The 20,950-nt window shown below is 40.6% G+C and overlaps 1 protein-coding gene across 4 annotated transcripts in view; it reads left to right on the forward strand.

The window, feature by feature from the left end:
* The window catches only part of SMURF1 (SMAD specific E3 ubiquitin protein ligase 1), a 99,349-nt gene that overhangs the window by 4,947 nt on the left and 73,452 nt on the right, over positions 1-20,950 (forward strand). The window contains exon 1 of one of the 4 annotated variants that reach the window (XM_072943308.1): positions 4,381-4,417. The exons of the other annotated variants lie outside the window; for them this stretch is intronic. Within the exon in view, the coding sequence (XP_072799409.1) occupies positions 4,396-4,417 (22 nt within the window). The 5' untranslated portion in view covers positions 4,381-4,395. Of the gene's footprint in view, positions 1-4,380; positions 4,418-20,950 lie in introns of those variants that run through there. 4 annotated transcript variants of the gene reach the window in all.

Below are 20,950 nucleotides of genomic sequence, written 5' to 3' on the forward strand. Positions count from 1 at the left end.
TTATCATAATCACGATTTCTCAAACTAGAATTTTTTACCTCAAGCCCAATTTCTCTGTCAGTTCAAAACTCCTATTTTGGCAACCATGAAAATTGTTTCTGAACTTCAAGTTTTTCCTTCTCTTCTACAAATTTTCCTTTTCTCTGTTCAGTCACATTGTCTGGTTCTAATGTGGAACATTGGGTTAGAGGGGAGGTCCTGGGGGTTGAGTCACTTGTGAAGAAGCATTTTCTCATGAATTAAAAAAGGAAAGAAAAGAAAGACAGACCCATGATATTTCAACATCAGCTCAGTGATCCAGTTAACTAGACTGGCTGTTTTGTAACATGTTTGTGGGCACTGGTTAAAAGTTAAAATAGCTGAATTGTGCATTTTATTGAGTGCTAAGAGCAAAAAGGAAGTTCAGAAAACCTTCTGAAGTGGATGAAATAATATGATGTCTTTGCCATGCTCTGATTTTCTGGGTAAGAAGCCCTAACTTTGAGGATTCTCATTGAAAATCAATTTTGTGTAATTTCAAAACTTTTTCAGAAGTTAAATATTTTTAAACAAATAGCAAATAAAAAATACGCGGGTTTGGTGTGGGGTTTGTTTTTGTTTTTGTTTTTTGTCACTGAACAACTTAAATGACTAGTTGGCTTTTTTTTGTAAGTGAATTTTATTGAAAGCCCCTCACTGAAACTGGCTTGTTGCCCGCTACACTCTCTCTAGCTGACCGATGTCCCTAAGGCCATTCTAGCTAAAGAAGAACTGTAGAGCTGTGTCGAAAAAACAAAAGCTCATAGCCATGAGGAACAGGCACATCTTCTTTTTTAAATGTTAGAATTACTGTTGTGTCTACAGATGAAATTTAATCCACTTAGATATTTAAACGAAGTGAGATGTTTCCATATTTCTAGCTTGAAGGGAAAAAAAATCCCTTTTATTGTTTTAAAACAAGGCTTAACTAATGTACAATCAGTGCGTCTGGTGAAGCACCCTACTCTGTAATTCCAGCTGTGTTCACCTCCATTGCAGCTGAAAGGAATTCTAATTGGCTGAGGAATGTCGGCAACATCATGTATCACTGAGCATGAACCTATTATGCTGGCTGCTGGGTGATGCATTTCAGATGTTTTAAGCTCCAACTTGGAGGTTGCCTTCAGGAGTCTGGAAGAGAGTATTGTGCAGCAGTGGGCTGTAGCCTGCTTTCTTTTTTGTATGTTGGGCATCCACTAAATTCTCTAAAGGCTTTGGTGCTTTCTTGTGGCTTAAACATCGGATTGGGAATCAGGTCTGAATTTTATTTCTAACTCACAAAAGTGTCACGATGAAGAAAGGGGGTGGATGGAATTATCTTTCTGTGACTCAGTTTTCCATCTGTAATGTGAAGTACCTGCCTTCTTTGATACGGATTAAGTGTTTTGATGAGTAGTTATGAATTATTTATGGGGTAGCACAGCGTAAATACAAAGCCATAGCTGCCTGGTATTTCTTATTCCTAAATAATCACATAAGTGCTAAAGCTAATGATTTACTTTAACACCAGAGACAGTCTATAGACCCTCTTGATAAACATGGAAAAATAATACTCAAGAATGAATTGTTAAATTCTCTATGCATTGAGAAAGTTCCTTACAGAAATACTGTCACAAGCCAGAGCCAGCATCATTTTAAATTGTGAAAGCTTGGAAGCATTCCCACTAAAATCAGCACCAACACAGGGATGTACACTGTCACAATTGTTATTAATCAGAGAAAGACAGTGGAAGCAGAAAGCAAAATTCCCATCATTGCAGGTGATGGGATTTTATATCTTTAAAAACCTAAAAGAATCAGCTGAAAAACAATTATAAAGCATAAGAAAACTTTAGTAAAGTAGTTGGATAGAAAATTTCTCCGTGGAAAAATAAAATGGAAAAAAATCAATAGGCAAAGACAAGCTAGGAAAAACAATTTGCAATTTATGTGAAAATGAAAGTCTAGCTTCCTTAATATATAAAGAGCTCTCAGAATCAATTAGAAAAAGACCAGTAACCTAGTTGGCAAAGGATGTGGATAATTCACTGAAAAGAATGAACATGGATTTCAAACATGGGGAAAGACACTCACCCTATTCATCCCAAACAAAATACCAATTAAAACTAAGGGTGAAACAGCTTTACTTCTAGCAGATTGGCAGAGACTAGAGTTTGAAAATGTCATGATGACCAAAGTGTAGAAAAGCAGAAACTGTTGGTTGAGAATGTAAATGAATACAATAGAGTAAGGAGGGCAGTTTGCTGCTGTCAGATAATATATATATATATAAACACACACCCTTTGGTCTAACAGTTCTGCCCTTAGAAATTTTTCTTACAAGTATATTTACACATTTATGTAAAGCCATATGTCAAAATTGTTGCAAGATTGTTTGAAATTATAAAAGACTGAAAACAACTTAAATACGCATTTGTAGAGAACTAGTTAAATAAAGTATGGTAAGTCCCCAGAAATGTGTAGCTGTTTAAAAGAATAAGATAGTGTTTTATATCCTGATAGGGAATAGTCTCCAAGGTGTGTTATTGAGTGGGGAAAAAGCATGGTTCACAAGAGTGGAAACTGGGTGTACTATTTGAGTAATAAAACAAAAATGAAAGGGGAATTTATAGACGTGTTTGTGTAGATACCACTGGAAGGACGGTGTTGAGAATATTGATTGTGATTTCCTGTGGGGAGGAGCCGCAGGGCTTGGGGGTCCAGAAAAGAGAGAGACTTCATTGCACTGTATTCCTTTTGCTGTTTCATCTCCCCACTTCCCTTCCCCAACCTTGAGCGTGTATTGCTTTTCGAAATTAAAAATGTTAAAAACAAAAAAAGAATCTACAGCTCTTAATAGAAGAATTTCTTAGAGCAACTAGTACATTAACTGCTAATAGTAATTATTTTCAAATGTCGGTGTTCTGAAAATTCAAAGTAATTGTGCCAAATGTGTTCTGAAGGGCTCACACAGCATCCAAGGGCACAGACCCATAATTACGTGTGTTTCCTCACCAGGAAGGTTCCAGGGTTTCAGAGAGTAAAATAAATTGCATACTTTGTAGTTCTGAACAAACTTATTGAGAATATGTTCATTCTGATCCTGAGACACTCCCCCAAAACAAGCAGATTAAAAACCACCTCCCCCTACCCCCAACAAATCCCTTTTTCTAGCATGATATTAAAAACTTACTCCAGCCTGATGAATTCTTTCCAGATTCAGAAACCTAATCCTCCTTAGACCTACTTTCTATAGAGGGTTCTTTGCAAGACTAGGGTCTTGATTCTGAATAATAGTGCTGGTTCATATCATTTATTTGTAATGTCATTTGGGGTTATCTCTGACCTATTTTTGTAAAATAACCTCCTCCCCAAAGTGGGGTGAAAATGCTAACTTGCATAAGCCAGTAGTAATATTTTAGTGTTTTCCCCCAAGTATTTATAATCAGTATGTTTATTTTGAATCTTTTAAAAGGCCTGTTTCTTAATTTTAGTTGTGCCTAAAAAAAACTGATATCTGTCTCTATAAGAGTAGAAAAAGCTGTAACCATATGTAACTTGTTGCTTTTTTGTTCTCTTAGATCTTTGGGATAAAAATCCTAAGTTTTACTGTATGCTATTTTTACATATATTACCCATGCATCATGGATCTGAGAACGGCTTGATGCGTGTTCGTACACATCAGTAATAGTAATGCCTTACACCTGTATGGTGTTTCAGTGTTTCCAAAGTGTCCTCATACACATTTCCTCATTTCAGGCAAGATACAAGCCAGCCTCAAAAAGGTTTTTTTTTTTTTAATGTGTTTTTATTTCTAGGTTAAAAAAATAGGCTGCAAGTTGTTTTAATCTTTAAAAACACATTTTACAGAAGAGAAAGGAGAGTTTCTCTTGTCCTAAATGGGTAATCATTTCATGTGCCGATGCAAAACTTCTCAGAAGCACACTTAGTCCAACTGTAGTAAATTCGTTTGCTTTACAATAATCAATAGTCATGTGCGGGGGAGGCCCATGTGTATTCATGGGACATTGATTTAACTCTTGTCAGGCTTTAGGGAGGAGAACCCACACTCACAAAATTAGACAGGTTTTTGTCTTCTTTGTGTCCATTGTCGCCATCCAAGTCCAAGCTGCCATCATCTCTTGCTGGGACAGCTGATGCTTGCTCTTTTTTATTTAAATGGTACTTGTAATCAAAAGCATCCGGCTGCAGTATTAGTTACTCCTCTGTTTCAAAGCTGCCAAAGGATTCATTATAAAAGTCCTCATTTTGGCAAATTCTCAAGAGGAGACAGAAAGAGATTTGCCGACGTTGCCCTTTCTTCTGGCCAGTGCAGCTCCCTGACTCCTGATCCTGTGCTCGCTGCCTCCACCTTCAGCCCCAGGACCGTTGGTGAAGATGGCCGGTTGTCTTTGTCAAGGTAACATGGATCTTCTCTTGGTCCGATGATTTAGGGATGCCCAGTGACAAGTTTAATTGTGTACAATGGTGGAGAGAGATCAAGAAACCAACTTGAAGATAATATTTAATAGAAAGAGTGAAGAATGGGAAACACATAGTCTTCATGGTCCAGAACACGTTACATTCTCTTGTGCAGGAACAGCACGTGGGTTGCCTTGGGATAACTCAAGATTTTATCAACCCCCCACAGTCATCCCCCAAGATGCTCTGACCCTAGTCTGTGCCATCTTAGTGACGTTATCAACCAGTCAGTTTCTCAGACCAGAAACCTTAGTGTCCTCTTTGGTTCTCTTCTTTCTTGTCCTCAAAGGTTTTTCGTCTCCCAAGAAACAATTTTCACACTCTTTTAGGGCAATATTGACCTATGGAGAATGAATGACCTACCCTAGTGTGTGTCAGAATCACCCATGAGTTATTAAAATTCAGATTGCTGGGGCCACCCTCAGCCACTAGCAAATATATGTTTAGATAAAAAAAAATCTAGGTCTATATTTGAACGTAGCATAAAAAAGTTTTTTAAAAAGTTAATTTTAGTTAAAACCTTAAAAATTTGTTTCTATGAATAATTTCTAATATATTACTTATGTAATATTTTGTCCTCATAAATACTAGGTATCCTTACTGAGATCGCCTGCGTTGATTCAGACTTGTTTTCTTTGCAAATAACTGGTATTAATATTAAGAGAGAATCATATGGACTAATATATTACAAACCTAAATTCAATATTTTTGTTTCAAAAAGAAATAGATGCATACTTTTCACACAATCACCATGTGAGTTTTATCTATTTAATGTTTTATAAACACATTTGTTCTCCCTAAAGCCTCAAATAAAGTGACTTACATTTTGTGGGTCAAATACTATGCGTATTATCTTAGGATTTGTTTAAATATGAGTTATTCATGGTTTTAGCTTTCTTATTTATTTGCTTACTTAAATTGAGGTATAATTGACATATAACACCATATTAGTTTCAGGTGTGCAATATAAATTTTTTTAAGATTTTCTTTTTTTAACTTTTTTTGTTTTTTGGGGGGGTAATTAGATTTTTTTTTTATTTAATGGAGGTACTGGGAATTGAACCCATGACCTGGTATATGCTAAGTGTGCGTTCTCCCACTGAGCTGTACTATGCCCCCCATAAGGATTTGCTATTTGTACACATCGTGAAATGACCCCCACAGTATGTCTAGTTAACATCCATCACCTTCCATAGTTATAAAATTTTTTTTTTTTGATGAGAACTTTTTAGACCTGCTCTCTCAGAAACTTTCAAATAGGCAATAGATTTTTCACTTTAAATTCTGAAGTGGAGATTCACAGGAAATTGCAAAGAAATGTATGGAGAGGTCCTTGTGCCCTTCAATTCGCCGCTCCCTTTTTTAACATCCTGCATAACTGTGGTATAAAATCAAAACAAGGAAATTGACAGTCGACATTGGTACAACCCACAGGGCTTATTCAGATTCCACCAGTTATGTGTGCACTGTGCGTGCGCGCGTGCACGCGTGGAGTCCTGTGCAGTTTTATCCCATGTGTTTGTATAACCACCACCACAGTCAAGATGAGGACTGCACTGTGCTGCCCTTGGTGCTTTCTAGACTTCATAGCCACCCTGTTCCTGTTCCTGGGACCCCTAGCCATCACTAATCTGTTCGCCATCTCAAAATCTTTTCAGAGTATAAATCAGATCATGTCATTCTCTTCCTTAAAGCCTTCCAGTGGCTTCCTACTCAGATTAAAATCAAACTTCCTCTGTGATCGATCCTGCCCTGTCTGCCTCTCTGGCCTCCTCCACATCCTTGTCTCCTTGTTCGCTAGGCTGCAGCCACCCAGTCCTAAAACAGGGCAAGCTTGTTCCTGCTTTAGGGATTTTGCATGAATTATTCCTTTGGTTTTCTTTCTTTTCTTCTTCTCCTCCCCTCCCCCTTCATGGAATGCTTGATTGCTCTTCCTGTGATTTTTCCATGACTGGCTTCTTCTTGTCATTCAGCTCTCAGTCTCTAAGTGTCCCCTCCTCAGGAAGACCTTTCCGGACCATCCCATCAAAGTAGGTCCCTCACTCACTGTCACAGCAGCCTGCCCTCCTTTCTTCACAGCACTCATCACTTCGTGATATTTTTGTTTGGTGTTGGCATAACATCTAACTGTCCAGTCGACTGGATTTTCTGTCTCTCCTCCTAGTATGTAAGTTTCTTGAAGCCCCCGGCCTTGCTGTCTTGTTTACGTCTGTGTTCCCGCTGAACGTTGCTTGGCACACACAGGTGTTCACAAATGCTTGTTGATTGAGAGAATTAATGACCTTTCTGTTGACTGGGTTCCATGACCACATCTGAGTTGGGCACCAGAGGACACCCTCTTGGAGGCAGTGTTTGTAGGCTGCTGCTTTTTGGCCACAGTCTGAGATAGGGACTGGGGACTGGGCAGTCATAGGCTGTTGTCAGCTGGGCTTGGGGCTTCTGTGACCATATGACTCCCTAAAACCTAGTCTGCTCCTGGGCTTTGGAAAATTCCAGGAGTTTGAACCAAAGTTGAAATGTTCTCAAGTCTAGAATTTGGCCCATCTTCTTGTGTGGTTTCCCGGCCTTCTCCTACACCTCTCCCTCAGGGCTGTTGGAAATAACTGGTTGGATGGAGGGATGTCATTAATTTGTCATTTGCCCGTGGGATGCTTTGCAGTTTCATCTTGAATGACGTTTCCTGTTGTCAGGCTGAGAATACCTAACCAAGAGTGTTCGGAGAGAGTCAGGATTCTTTTGCCCCCCGTACCCTACAGTCTTATCTCCTGCCAAGTCTACCACCTCCCTCCCTCTCTTTATCCTGTTTTCTCTCTTCAAATCTCTTGGTCCCCTGGGATTGCAATTTGAAGCAGAAAGGGCTTCTTTCAGCAAAGGCACGTTTTCCTCCCTTTTTGCTGGTCTCCCCATGGGTGCTTACTACATGCCGTAAGCAGTAGTCAGAGCCTTTCCTGTCCAGTCCCTTAATGCTCGCTGTAGTCTTGGCGGGGGTCGGGGGTGCGCACATCAGGCCACGATCTGATTGTCTCTTTCTTAGCTAGTAAAGATAGTTAAATGCTCAGGCTGGGTTCATGGGGTGTTCATAGAATTTTACCATGTCTCCTTCCTTCAGCCAGTTTCACATTTTTGCTTCTGTCTTGTATTTACAGTAACATACTTCCTGATGCTAATTTTTTAATTTGTTTTAAAAAACAGGATGCTTTCAGATGTAACTAGCAGAAAACCTAGCTTAAATCAGCTTAATAGAAAGGATTTTCTTCAATAAATTAACTGAAAAGTTCAAAAGTAGTTCCAGTGGCGTGGCAAGGACTTGGTTTTCCCATTTCTCACTGCTGTGAGCTCGGACTGTTCTTGCCTGTCTCTTCCCTTTGTGTTCAGAAGGTAAAAGCTGGCTCCCAGCAACTCCCATGACTATGGGCTCCTAGTTTTAAGCAGCAGATGTTAAGAGAACACTTCCTGGATTGCTTATCCCTGGAGTAGAAGTGCTGGAGTTGAATCCTCTTGTCTGATTGGCCTAATTTGGGTCACATGTCCACCTCTGAACCAACCACTGGCTGGGATGATGGGAATTAGGGTCCATCTTGGAATCCAGCAGTGGTGTCAGTCTCACCCAAAACTTAGGACGGGGACATTTGAGGTAACAGGGAAATAGATGCTAGGAAGGCAGCCAACAAATACGTAGACAATACCATTTAATGAACTTCTGAAAAAGAAGAATGCCCTCTTTGTAGTAGTGTGGATTAAAAGATGTGTTTTTGTAAAAGTGCCAAACGTTTTTGCCAAGAGTTAGGAATGGTAGCTTTATATGTGAACTTACCCCAACAAATTTCACTGTTGGTTTGTATTAGGGAGTGTTTCTGGCTTGTTGTATAGTGTTGTTTTATTTGGGACTATTTCAATACTAATTTAAAAACAATTTAGGTACAGAGTATAGGAATATATCCTTATACCATTTCTCTAGAGAAAATACAGTATTTCTGAGAAACAAAAATACGTGTTAATTGTTGGCAAATTGAATTCAGGATGTATAAAAAGAGAAAAAATGTTTTTTATGCAAGAGTATATATATTTTTTAAGAAAGATGATTAGCAATCTTTCCTTGTAAAAAAAGGCTTTGAATCAGTGTCTGTGCTTGCTATTTGGAGCTCTGCAGTTTTACTCCTGTATTCCTAAAAAAATTTAAAAGTGCTTATAAGATGCTTGGCTGAGCTTGAACCCCTGCTCTGAGGACTTGTTGGCTCTCTGGGACCCCAAAACTCTTCCCTCTGAGGGGGAGTCAGTGAGGAGGGGTGGTTAAGAGCTAGGCTGGAGCCAACCTGTGCCTTCAGACAAGTAACCTCACGTCTTAGTTTCCTCAGCTATAAAAATGGGGAAAATAATTGGAGCTACTTCATAGTGTTCTGGGTATTAAGTAAAATAAATAAAATAATCCACACACAGTGTCTGCTACACAGTAAATATTAAGTGCTGGCTATTATTAACATTGTCATATTTCAGTGAATCTAAGATGACTTTGATTGAAAGTCACACCATTGTTTTATGGCCCACTGAAAAAGAAACACCAGTAATTGCACTACAGCATAATTTACTTGACGATTTTGGAGATGTTAAAATATGAAAAAAATGTGTCTTAGGATCAGTGATATATGGTATCATGGCTGCCTCTGACTTGAAAGTCCTGGAATTTGTTTGCATACCCACACATGAATGCCGTCTGTTTTCAGTTTAAGCATAACACAGTGCAATCTTAAGTTTCTTTTCATTTTTGTTTTTTTGTCCGAAACTTACATTGAATTTGGTCTCGTGTGTTGCAGTACTGGCAATTTCATAATTACTAGTTCATTATGTAGGTTTAATAGTGAATATACAAGACCCGTGGTAGGCTTGGCACACTTTGGTTATTTGGTTTACTTCAGCGGTGTAGAAAAAAATTCCAAGATACGTTTTTGGAAGTCATTAATATTGTTTGAATAAACCTATTTGGAAGCTAAAGGAAGGTTAAATGATAGTGCTCATAATCTTACAGAACAGCACAAGTTGTTGGCAGAAAAAAACCCGCTTAGGAAAATGCCTTTGGTACACCCAAACACATTCAGTTTAGAAAGCGCAATTTTGGTATTTGAAAGAAATGCGTGGTAGCTGATTTTCCAGTAAAATATAAATGTGGACGGTATATTGTAGCACTTGAGAGAGAATCACAAGCTATTTAAGTACCAACTTGGTCGAGTTAAAAAGTAGCTATGTAATATGCTTAGCATAAATTTAGAAGTAAAACCCGTAAGGATATGACATAACCTTGATAGAGTGCTATTTCTCTTGGAAATTCTCTGGTATGTAGAGCATTATGAACGGGATCATATAAGCCTGCTTTTTTTAAGGCCTGTTTTTGATATTAAAATTGAAGTGAATTATGGAATTCTTTTTGGAGACTTGACCTGTTTACTTACTGCATTATTTATAGCTTACTTCATCAGCTGAATGTCAGCAGGTCCTACTTGTGTTTAAAACAACTGCGTGAGTGGAGCAGGTGTGCTGTGGGGTTACGTCGTCCCCAGCCCCAGAGGCAGGGCCCAGGCGCGGCTGCCGCGGGGAGGACTTGGGCGGGACTGGAGGCTGCCGACTGATTCTGGAGAAGACCAGCCCTCAGCGCGTTCCCCGTTTTCGTGCTTCTGAGACAGCAGTGCTGTTCTCCTTTGGGGACCCGGGAGACTTGGTTTGCTGTTCTTGTGTAGGATTCTGCTTAACAGTACAAAAAATGTACACTTTCATTTTCGAAAAGGAGGTTCACTTTTGAAAATGGTGCCTAAATCAAAATGAAAGGAAAATTATTTCCCAAAGCAGACTCGTGATCAACTGAAGTACTTTTCCCATCACCTGCGTGGTAGTGATGTTTATGTTTAGGACGAGCGAAGCCAGGCCAAGTTGCTCAGCAAGGCTTTACGAAAGGATGTGATTATGTCGGTGTTATTCCAGGTGCTTAATTTCAGGCAGTAGGAGTCAAGGATTTGATGCTTCTTATATTAGAATAGATCGGACTTTATTCAGAAAAAAACCCAACCCATTACTTTGAAGTATATAAATCACAGCCTAAACATTATTTGAGTTTTCAAATAGATAACGCATGCATATAATATAAAAGGCTCTTCATTGAAAATGCCGCCCCCTCTCCCTGTCCCTTGCCTGCCAGCTTGCCTCCAGGGCGGCACCGCGATTACCGTTGCATTGCTAGTTTCTCCTGTATTCTTCCAGAGGTTTTTCTGTTCCCCTTTCTCCCTCTCGCCACCCACCTCTCGTTGACACGGATGATAGGATGCTATGTGTGCCTTGCTGAGCTGCCTCTGTGGCAGAAACAGCCCTGCTCAATGACTGTCCCTGGGCTCTCCGGCACTTCCCGGCTGCCGGCAGTCAGGTGGGGCCGCGTGGTTGGTTCTGGTGCGGGAAGTGTGAGTCGCTGCGATTCCTCCCTCGTGGAGCACCCTGAACTGTGCATCACACGGGGGAGCCCGTGTCAGCCCTAGTCCCTGAACGACTGTGTGCAGCAGAGGGTCCCTCCCCTCCTGCCGGCGTGCCCCGGACACAGCCTGTGCTGGGTAAGTAGTGACCACTGGGGCTAACTTCCCTTACAGCCGTTTGTTTCTGCATCACATCAGACTCTCCCGCCTGCTGTAGCCTCGGCTCTGAAATACACAACACTTAAATGAACCCAGTTCAGAGTCTGATAGTTTGTTAAAGCACAAAGGGGCTCCTAATGTAAAGAATCATTATTTTCTATAAACAAATATAGGAGAACATACTTTACCCCGGTGTGTTACTGCACAAATGTAGCGTAGCTAGCGCTGCTTTTTTGTTTTTTTGGAGGAATATATACCTGTTGAAAAATAGGAAGAAATAAGCATTTTCTTCTTTTGATGAGGCTTCATTCTTTAAAGTCCATCAGTTTTGCATTTGAATTTGATATTAATTTTCAGATAATTTCTAAAGGAAGATGAGCACCAGGCCTTATATACTAGCCTTACTCATTATTGAGCACAAGATACTTAAGGAGGAGAGGGGTACTGGAGAAACAGTCATCTCTGCTAGGAGCCCAGCAGTGCGCAGGGACGCGCAGGGACGGGAGGCAACCTATAGGAACAGGGCAGCACGCTAAGGAAAGCGCCAGATTGAAAAGGGAGCTCCTTGTGGGCCAGAGAAAGCCAAATGTGAAGTGGCTCTGGAAGGTTCTAGATGGGGAGAGGGAGCGTGTGTCGCAGCACGTGCAGAGACAGGAGCAGGCAAGAGCGGGGCCTTTTTGAAGGTCAGACCAAAGGGATGCCAGACCGGTGGAGGCACGGGCCGCGGGCTCCAGTGGCGGCCTGGGGTCTGGTAGCGGTGGTGCGACGTCGGAGAGATTTGCTCAGGAAGTGAGACGGTAAATTCTCAGTTCTGAGGCTGTCGTGCACAAGGGGCTCTTTTGTGCCCAGAGCGCAGTACAGGATCCCGCGAATAGACTAGCGAGGTGGCCAGGAGCCTGGGTGCGGGAGGCCTGGGTTCCAATCCGGTTTTGCCACTGTCTTGCTGCGGAAAGTGCCGGGAAGGGTGCACAGGGGAAGTGCTTAGAGAACTTTAGTTGTGATGTCAGCTGCTCGGTATTACTCGGCAGGGCACTTGGTAGCACTGCGGACTGTCTAAGGAGGGAATAAACGAGGCTTCTTCACAAAGCAGTAAGTGCTGTATTACGGTCTGTGCAAATGCCAGATGGCAGTCTTTCTGGGTCGTTGGCGGGGACTCCTTTGTTGGGGTCAAGTTTAGCCTACATGGTCTACAAGGTTTCTCTCGACAAACTTTTATTGAATGACTATTCTGTGTTGATTTGTCTGGCAAGTAGCCTACTGGACATCACGGAGGGGATAGAGACAGAAGAAGGAAATACATACTGTTTGCCCAGTCTCTGCATGGTTCCATAGTTAACATTAGATTTCCTGTTTAGCCCTAGAAAAACCGTCCCAGCCAGAGGAGATAAGAAATGCCTGTGAAACAAGGTACGTGCCATAAGCACTGAACGGTGTTGGGCACCCGATACAGTGCAGCAGGCTTTCAGGGAAGCTGGGTCCGCCTTCTTACCAGGTACTCACATTAGCGTCTTGCTGGTTTATTGAAAGGTGCTTGCTTACAACTGTCTGTTGGGGCGGGGGAGGGTGCAGCTCAGGGGTAGAGTGGGTGCTTGGCATGCATGAGGTCCTGGGTTCAATCCTCAGCACCTCTCTTAAATAAATAAACAAACAAACCTACCCTCCATAAATAAATTAATTAAATAAGTCTATTTTAAAAAACCTGCCTTACGGGTTCTAACTGAAGCCTCACTGTGTCTCCTCCAGCCTTGATGGTGGGTTGGTGTTTGTGTGGTGGGTCTTTTAAATCTGTTTGCTTGTGTTTTGGACACTGAGCCTCCTTCTGTTCATAGTCAGACACTCTTTAAAGTCTTTTTGTGGGCGAAGGAGGTCAACGTAAGGCACCCAGGAGGGACTTGCTCCAGGCAGGGAGGCCAGGCCCCTTCCCCCAGCTCTGCCCAGGATCACTTATGCTGGGACTGTGCAACCTTCACTCCCAAAGCTCGGAATCTCTCCAAAAATAGTCTGGAATGAGCGTCTGCCAAGTGCTATCTTTAAAGCTTCAGTGTTGGGACGTCATTCTTTGGAGTGCCCCTCCTGTCCTTTGGCCTTTTTAATAGAAACTAGGTCAGGTATGCAAACTGTGTGCCGTGGACGTAAGGAGAGCCCCGTGCGCAGAGGATGGGTTTTAGAGCTGACCTGGGTTTTAGTGCCAGCTTTGCTGCCCAGGAGCTGGGCAAGGTGATAATCATCAACGTGTCTCAATTATTGATGCTTTTACTACTTGCTAGGCGGGCACTATGCTACGCAGTTTTCATGAGTTCTGTTTCCTCTTCTCAGTAAACTTCCCAGGAGGTACTCTTCTTGTCCCCATTTTGGAGTCAGCAGAGTGCAGACAGTCAGCCGACCCAGTTCCACCACATACCAGTGGCCTTGGGCAAATCACACATTTCATCTTTAAGCCTCAGGCGGCACCCAGCTCCTAAGGCAGTTGTAAGGAAAAAATGAAGTAACCAGGCGCCCAGTGTACGGGGCTACCTTGCCCAAGGCTTCACCGAGGATCTTGTAAAGGGACTCAAGTCTAACTGCTTTGTGAAGTCACTTGGCTGCTTACTTTATAAGTCAGTGCAAACATTGTTTCTGAATCTAGTTCTTTTTTGTCTCCAAATTACAGTCTTCATTAAACATCATTCCGGTTAGAAGCTGGAGAGCCACATGCCAATCAGTAAAATTAGAATACTCCCTCACACCAGACACAAAAATAAACTCAAAATGGCTTGAAGATAAGATACCATGAACCTCGTAGAAGAAAATATGGGCAAAACATTTTCTGACATAAATCTTAGCAATGTTCTCCTAGGGCGATCTACTCAGGCAGTAGAAATAAAAGCAAAAATAAACAATGGGACCTAATTAAACTTTTAAGCTTTTGCACAGCAAAGGAAACCATAAACAAAATGAAAAGACAACCTACGGAATGGGAGAAAATATTTGCAAATGATGTGACTGACAAGGGCTTAATTTCCAGAATGTACAAACAGCCTAAACAACTCAATAACAAAAAAAACCCAATCCAAAAATGGGCAGAAGGCCGAAACAAACATTTCCCCAATGAAGACAAAGCACCAATTCATTCATGAAAAAAATGCTCAATATTGCTAGTTATCAGAGAGATGCCAACCAAAACTACAATGAGGTCTCACCTCACACTGATCAGAATGACCATCATTCAAAAGTCCACAAACGATAAATGCTGGAGAGGGAGAAAAGGGAACTCTCAACCTGTTGGTGGGAATGGAGTTTGGTGCAGCCATTATGGAAAACAGTATGGAGATTCTTTCAAAAACTGAAAATAGGCTTACCCTAAGATCCAGCAATTCCATTCCTGAGCATATATCCAGAGGAAACTGTAATTTGAAAAGATACCTGCACCCCAGTGTTCATAGCAACACTATATGCAATAGCCAAGGCATGGAAGCAACCTAAATGTCCATCAGCAGATGACTGGATAAAGAAGTTGTGGTATATTTATACAATAGAATACTACTCAGCTATAAAAAATAATAAAATAATGTCATTTGCAGCAACATGGATGGACCTGGAGATCGTCATTCTAAGCGAAGTAAGCCAGAAAAAGAAAGACGAATATATGATATCACTTATATGTAGAATCTAAAAAAATAACACAAGTGAACTTATTTACAAAACAGGAATAGACTCACAGACATGAAAACAAACTTATGGTCACCGAAGGGGAAGCGGGTGATAAATGAGGAGTTTGGGATCAGCAGATAGAAACTGCTATGTATGAAGTAAACAGCAAGGCCCTACTGTAGAGCACAAGGAGCTATATTCAATACCTTGTAATAACCCATAATGAGAAAGAACATGGAAAGGAATATATATGTATAAATGAATCGCTGTGTTGTGCACAAGTAGTTAACAAGTCAACTGTGCTTCAGTAAACAAAACCAAAAACAAAAGCCAAAAAACATCGTTCTGTTAGGAACTCCACTTCCCAGAAAGCAGTCACTTCAAGGGTTGTTACGTGGTGCGGGGAGGTGGCACTAGCGTGGCTGTGACACAGATGTGTAACAGTATAGAAAGGAAAGAGAATGTTCTCCCCAAATTTCTACTACCTCTTACCGACCAAGGATTTATTTTTTAATTCCTGTTTCCTGCTTGGCCTATACCCCTATTGACTTTAATAAAAATCAGAATAAACTGCACCTTCTTATTATTTATCACACATATTACTGAAGTGTTACTCTGTGACTACAGTCCCATTAAAAAATAAATAAAATTTTGGGACATCCAAAAGCTTGAAAATTCTTGGTTTAGGCTAACCCCGTGCTGTTTTTCTGTTTGGTTTGGTCCTCAGGTCTCCCCGCCACCCTCTCTGCGAAAGAACTTGACGTTCTATTCAGTGTCATGAAGCTGCTTGTCACTTCGAGAGAGAGCATTCCGTGGTTCCACTTAATCTGTCTTTGAACTCATGAACCAAGTTTGGGAGAGAATTTGCTAGTATAGATGATGGCTGGGTCTTGGAGACATTTTGAACAGCACCCAAATACAACACCAGAGGTGGTCCAAAGGACACAAGAGAAGTGTTGTGAAATTATGATTACGTACAAAAGATGTATGGTTAATGTCAGTATGATTGAGTCAGGGTTGTGCAGGGACCAGGACATTAATATTTCAAAAATACTAAAAACAGGTCATTCTTGTTATTTTCATTGGGTCCTAAGAGTACAGGGAAGCTCCGGAGGTGACACCAAGAAGGAGCATGCCCAGCACCACAGAGAGTGTCGATTCCGTTCCCCTCCCTGCTCCCCGACTCCCTGGGGAGTAGGGACAGTTGGGACCTCTTTTGAACAATAATTTCCCCCTGAAGTTTGAGGAGCTTTCTTCAGGTGTGGTGCTTCCCTCCACCACTTGTATAATTTCCAGACTGCTGTGATTTTATCTCTCAGCAACGTGCCAGGAGCTTTCAGTGAAAATACCAAACTGCCAAACCGTCTATCAAATGGAGTTTGAAAAGAGACCTCCTGGGAGAGTCAAACTGAGTATTCTAAGTGGTCTACGATCCAAAGCATTTCCTGGGCTGAGTGTTATTCAAGGCTGAGCTTTACTTCCAAACTAAGCTTGAGAAGAATCTGGGAATGTTTCCCAGCTGATCGGGGGTGGGGAGGAGGGGAGAATGCAAGTCTGAAGGAATGAAGGAAATCTCACTCTGTTTGTCTCTTGCACAGTTATCTGCTGAAATCTGTCTAGAGATACGGTTTGCAAAATAGAACCCGTTTTGGAGGAAGTAGGATGAGGCTGTTAAGTGTTAATTTAAAAATTATGTATAATATTTTAATTTTATTTTGAGAATGGAACATAGAATAGGATTAGCTTTTACATGGATCAGCCTATTCAAGGGTGAAAAAATGCATAGAAAAGAGCATCTCTCCCTGTTACTTCGTTAATCGCAAATCACACCAGTCTTTTTTTTTTTCCCTGTGACTCTTACCATCTTAGGGTTCAAGGTCTAGATCGACCCTTTGGGAAGTGCAGGGTGTTGGGAAGCGAGGACTGGTAAGTAAGTAGATAGTTTTCCTTCCTGTCTGACTCAGTGTTAGAGACCTTGTTTCTAGACAGTATGTTGGTTTCAGTACCTTGAAGCCAGATTCTATCATTACACATGTTCTGGTGTGTAGACATCTGATAAAGAAAATCTGTCTCCCTTATTTCACTGTTTCTTTCCTGAAAAGTTTTCGTAGTCACTACACCTTTATTGAGAATTAAGATGTTGGTGGTCCAGAAGAAAATTTCTCTAGGCTGATTAGTGCCAGCTTCATTCCCCTCAATGATGGCACATTTATATGTATTTTATAGCGGCTGTGCACTGCCCCCCCCCCATGCTGCTGCGCACGTGGGTTCTCTAGCCAGAGGCTGGCATCGATGGTGAAAGACTTCAGTCTAAATTTAGATTCTTTTCAGAGGTTTCATAGAATACTTCTTTCAGTTAAGTCACAGACTACAAAAGCTGTCGCCGTGTGAGGCTTCCAGGCTATTTATTTATTTATTTATTTATTTATTTTTCTGCTCTAGAAATAAAGAGGAAGGGCAGGGAGGATGCCACTCCCAGCTGCTCCAGGAGGTCCTGCCATTGTGGCCGGCCTCACTAGCAGCCTCTGTAATGAATTGAAAGCTAAGGAGAGAAGATTTGCTCGTAATCTGAGAGCAGTGGGAAACAGTCATGAGTCAGGGAGTGTGGCCGAAACAAGCACTTTGTTTGGGCTGCATGGGGTAGGTTGTAGGTGGTCACGGGCGCTGATAGAGTTTCCTTTTGTCTGACACCTGTAAGCATACCTGGAGACTTATCAGCCATGAGATAAAGCAGTACATGTAATTTGGGGGGTTAGTGATGCAATTGGAAGATCTTTAGAGTCAAGAGAAGGAGTTGAAAATGGGCCTTGGACTCTAATTATAATTATGGATGTTTTATACACTGTCTGTCTGTCTTCTGGAATTACAGAAAAGGTATGTTAAGTTTCCTCTCAGCGTGGAGAACTGCCTTACCTGTCCCCAGGATGGGGGGGGATCTTAAGTGGCAGGAGGAAGGAGCCAGGTGTCCTGCTCCCAGGGAGTCAGGGGTCTAAGGACTGCTTGCTGGACCGCCTATCGTCACATACTCAAATAGTCTCTCAGTTTCTTTTGCAAGCATCACGCGGTTTATGTAATCTTCTGTTTGGGCAATGTGTAATTATATTTTCAAAAAGTATTCCAGTATCTGCCTTTGTTAGATCCGCACCTGTACACTCTCATTCCCAGTGTCACCCCCTCAGTGGATCAACAACCTTCCCATAAGCACGTTTTCACTATCTAACCACCGCTTTATTTAAGCACATATTCTTTTAAAAGGTTAATTTAATTTCTTTTTTGTTTTTTTGACAGATAATGTATACATGGTGCACTTCTCAATTGTACAAGATAGCTTGTTTTGAAAAGGAAGTCTCCTCACACCTCCCCTCGCCCGCAAGTTCTTTTCCTCAGAGACAGTTCACCAGTGACAGTTTCTTAAATGTTTCTGGAGAGAGACATGAGATAAAAATGCTTACGTTTGTATTCTTCCTCTACCCTTCCCTCCACTCCCCCTGTTTTGGAAGTATAGTTGATTTACAATGTTGTGTTAGTTTTTGGTGCACAACATAGTGATTCAGTTATACATACACAAATTTATGTTCTTTTTTCACATTCTTTTTCATTATATGTTATTAGAAGATATTGAATGTAGTTCCCTGTGCTATATAGTAGGACCTTGTTGTTTATCTATTTTATATATAGTAGTTTGTATCTGCTAATCCCAAACTCCTAATTTAGCCTTCCCTCTGCACTCCTTTCCCCTTTGGTAACCATAAATTTGTTTTCTATGTCTGTGAGTCTCTTTCTGTTTTGTAAATAAGTTCATTTGTATCATTTTTTAGATTCCACATATAAGTGATATTATATGATACCCCTCCCACCCTTTTTTAAAGGGAGACCTTATTACACACAGTGCGAGGCCTTGCTTTTTCCATTAAATAATACATCTTGGAGAGCTTTGCATATCAGTACATATAGAACTGCCTCATTCTTATTTTAACTGAAGTAAAATTCACTGTGTATGAATCAGTGGCTTATCATACGTTCCCAATGTCGTACAGCCATCACCACCAACTCCACACCACTTTCATTCCTCCGCTCAGAGAAACCCAATACCCATTAAGGAGTCACCCTCCATTCCCCCAAACCTAGGCCTGGGAATTGCTAATGAGCCTTTTCTATGGCTTTAACTATTCTGGGCATTTCAAGGAATCATACAGTACGTGGCCTTTTGTGTCTGGCTTCTTTCACTTGGTGTAATGTTGTCAAGGTTTCTTCATGCGGTCGCATCAGCACTTCACTCCTTTTTATGGTGTAATAATATTTCATGTATGGACAGACCACATTTTGTTATCCATTCATTAGTGGATGGACGTTTGGATTGTGTCCACTTTTTTGGCTGTTATGACTCATGCTGCTGTATACCTTCATGTCCAAGTGTTTGTGTGAACATGTGCTTCAGGGCTCTTGCGTATTTGTGTAGGAGTAGAAATGCTGGGTCATATGGGATTCTATGTTTAAATTTTAAGGAGTTGCTAAGCTGTTTTCCACAGTGGCTGCATAATTTTACCATCCCACAAGTGGTGTTGGTTTTTTATTTTCTAAATTTTTTTTATTGAGTTATAGTCAGTTTACAATGTTGTGTCAATTTCTGGTGTGCAGCACAATGTTTCAGTCATACATAAATATACATATATTCAATTTCATATTTTTTTTCACCGTGAACTACTTCGGAGGGTTTTAATGTCTCCATTTCCTAACCTGCATTTGTTTTCCAGTTTTTAAGTTGCTATGACAGCTATCCTAATGGGAATGAGGTGATATCTTATTGTGGTTTTGATTTGCATTTCCCTAATGCTAACAATGTCGAGGATCTTTTCATACGCTTATTGGCCATTTGTATATATTCATTAGAGAAATATCTATTAATTGGATTGTCTTTGTTAGTGAGTTGTTAAGAGTTCTTTATACATTCTGGACACTAGATCCTTATCAGATGTATGATTTCCAAATATTTCCTCACATTTTGTAGGTTGTGTTTTCACTTTCTTGATAGTGTCTTTTGCATGAACATTTATAATTTCAATGAATTCTTTTATTGTTGTTGTTTGTGCTGTGGTGTCGTATTTAGGAAACCATTACCCAATCCAAGATAATGAAGAATTTATCAGTGTTTCCTCCTCAGAGTTTTATAGTTTTAGCTCTTACCTGTGAGTCTTTGATTCATTTTGAATTAATTTTTGTATACGTTGTGAGGTAGGCATTCAAACATATCCTTTTGCAAGTGGCTATCCAGTTGTCTCAGCATCATTTATTGTGAAGATTACAGTTGACCCTTGAACAATACGGGTTTGAACTGCACAGGTCCACTTATACTTGGGTTTTTTTCAGTAGTAAATACTCCAGTATTACCCGATCAGCTGTTGGTTGAATCCACAGGTGCAGAACTGTGTATACAGAGGAACCACATATAAGGAGGGCCGACTGTAAGTTATATGCAAATTTTCGACATAGATGCGTAGATGGTCAGGTCCCTAACCCCTACATTGTTCAAGGGTCAACTGTATTCATTGAGAAAGACTTTCCTCACTGATTGGATTTAGCACCTGTAGAAAATCATTTGACCATAAAAGTATTGCTTTATTTCTGGACTCTTAATTGTATTCTGTTGATCTATAGTCTCTCCTTATGCCAGTAGTACACTAATTTGATAATTACTACTTTGTAGTAAGTTGAAACAGAAAGTGTGAGTCTTCTAACTTTGTTTTTATTCAAGATCGTTTTGACTATTCAGGGTCCCTTGCAGTCCCATAGGAATTTTAGGATGAGCTTATCCATTTCTGTAAAAAAGGCAATTGAGGTTTTGATAGGAATGGCTTTGAATTTGTAGATCAATTTGTGGACAGGCTATCTTAACATTATTAAACATTAGAATCCACAAACATGGGATATTTTAAAATTTATTTAGTCTCTTAAAATTTCTTATGACAATGTATTATAGTTTTCAGTGTGTAAATCTTATATTTCTTTGGTTAAATTTTTGCTAAATATTTTATTCTTTCTAATGCTAGTTTGTTTACAGTGTTAAGTTTTCTATTTCCTTGTTGATCTTCTGTCTAGTTGTTCTATCCAGTATTGAAAGAGGGGTATTGATGCTTCCAACTATTATTTTAGAACTTTCTATTTCTCCCTTGGGTTCTGTCAGCTTCTCCTTCCTGTATTTGGGGCTCCATTGTTAGGTGCAGATATAATTGTTA

Source organism: Vicugna pacos, chromosome 18 (genome assembly GCF_048564905.1).
Source record: "Vicugna pacos chromosome 18, VicPac4, whole genome shotgun sequence".
Classification (NCBI taxonomy): Eukaryota; Metazoa; Chordata; class Mammalia; order Artiodactyla; family Camelidae; genus Vicugna; species Vicugna pacos.